Genomic DNA, 1,543 nt, shown 5'->3' with positions numbered 1-1,543 from the left:
AGAGTTACTGGCAAGTTACTGGATAATTTGTAAAAAAACACAACTAATTCCTATCGATTATAAGGTCGATAATTTGTTTATACTCATCTTTAGGGCGCTGTGTTGACATTTTGCACATTTTTGTAAATTTTGTGTTTATTTACTTATATTTGGTGTATTATTGCATTAAATAAAAGCTGATAAATTTAACTAGAGTTTATTTATGGATATAGTTCCGATCTGTCGAGTATGCCTCAAAACTTCATTATCCTATATAGATCTGGAGACTCCTTTCGAGCAAAGCAATCCTGAGAGCTTCCACTTGGAGACTCATCAATCAAGCATGTTTACTACATATATGGATTGCTTTCGAACTTGTACGCAATTAGCAGCAGCTGATCGAGAAGAGGANGGAAGGCAAAGAAAATGTAAGCATTGTGCTTCTTGGTGATTTTGAAGAATATGAAACAGAATACGAAGTAGCAGATGAGGAAGTATTGTCATCAGTCAGCGATGATGTAAGAAGTTGCTGAATTTTTAAGCATAAAAGCTGTAATAAGACTTAAAACACTTTCCTGGATAACCAAAAACATCAATTGCTTTTACAGAAAAATGTCGTAACAACTTTAAAAGAGGAAGATGGAAATGGCAATATAACCACGCAAGAAACGGAAAACCATGGTAATGTGCAATGAAATGATTATATTAAGAACTTTCATATCAAGATTTATGTATTGCATTAGCGTTGATGGTGCTTTGTTTACATTGTGGCTCTTATTTTAACCCGAAATTTGAGCATAGCCATAATACAAGCTCTCCTATTTTATCAATAAAACTAATCGAAGAGGACTCTTTGAATAGAAACTTGAATATCGATTATTCAGAAAATAATGAAAAGGATAATGAGTCTCTGAATGAAACGATAACAAATGAATCTGCACCATTAATAGAAGCCGAGTTGGAGTTAATGGACGTTGGCATAGATGGTGGCAATATAACCCATGAGAGTTTCGAAGAGGATGATGTTAATACAGAGAAAATCATGATCGATGATAATGAAATCGGTAAAAAAAAAACATTCAATACGCACTTTATGCTCAAACAAAGCTAATACTTCTCTTCTCATAGATTTGAACTCTGCCTTCTACTGTTCAACTTGCCTTCAGTCATTTGAAACTCGTCGAAAGCTATTGCTTCATTCTCGAACTCATAAAGCCTGTGATGGAAAAGCTTCTATTTGCAAAATTTGCCATCAAAAAGTAACTAAAGGAGAAACAATACGTCAACACATAAAAAACAATCATTCAAAGATTATACAGTGCAGTGAATGTGAATATCGATGTCAGGAAGTTAAAATGGAAGACCATGTGCGTCGAACTCACGACAATTCGATTACCTTCCCTTGTAACTTTTGCGGTCAGTTAGAATCTATTATGAACATGATTGATTTAAACAAAGGTGCCTTTTGCATTCTTCTTAGATAAAACGTTCTTCTCTCAGACCTTATTAAATACGCATCATAAGTACCACCAACGCAAAGAAGTTAGTGTCAAATCTGATGCCT

At 34.2% G+C, this 1,543-nt stretch overlaps 1 protein-coding gene across 1 annotated transcript; it reads left to right on the top strand.

Moving 5' to 3' along the window:
* Window positions 1-403: 403 nt before the first annotated feature.
* Window positions 404-1,043, top strand: LOC108356650 (uncharacterized; the record flags this gene model as incomplete). Its single annotated transcript, XM_017607749.1, has 3 exons — window positions 404-497; window positions 588-660; window positions 723-1,043. A coding segment is annotated over exon 3 (316 nt), but the record flags the coding sequence as incomplete, so codon positions are not given.
* Window positions 1,044-1,543: the final 500 nt, after the last annotated feature.

The sequence above is a fragment of the Rhagoletis zephyria genome, unplaced genomic scaffold (genome assembly GCF_001687245.7).
Source record: "Rhagoletis zephyria isolate East Lansing unplaced genomic scaffold, Rhagoletis_zephyria_1.1 Rzeph_scaffold_62584, whole genome shotgun sequence".
NCBI lineage: Eukaryota > Metazoa > Arthropoda > Insecta > Diptera > Tephritidae > Rhagoletis > Rhagoletis zephyria.
Note: the sequence above shows the minus strand (reverse complement) of the source record. Positions and strands in the feature narration are given on the sequence as shown.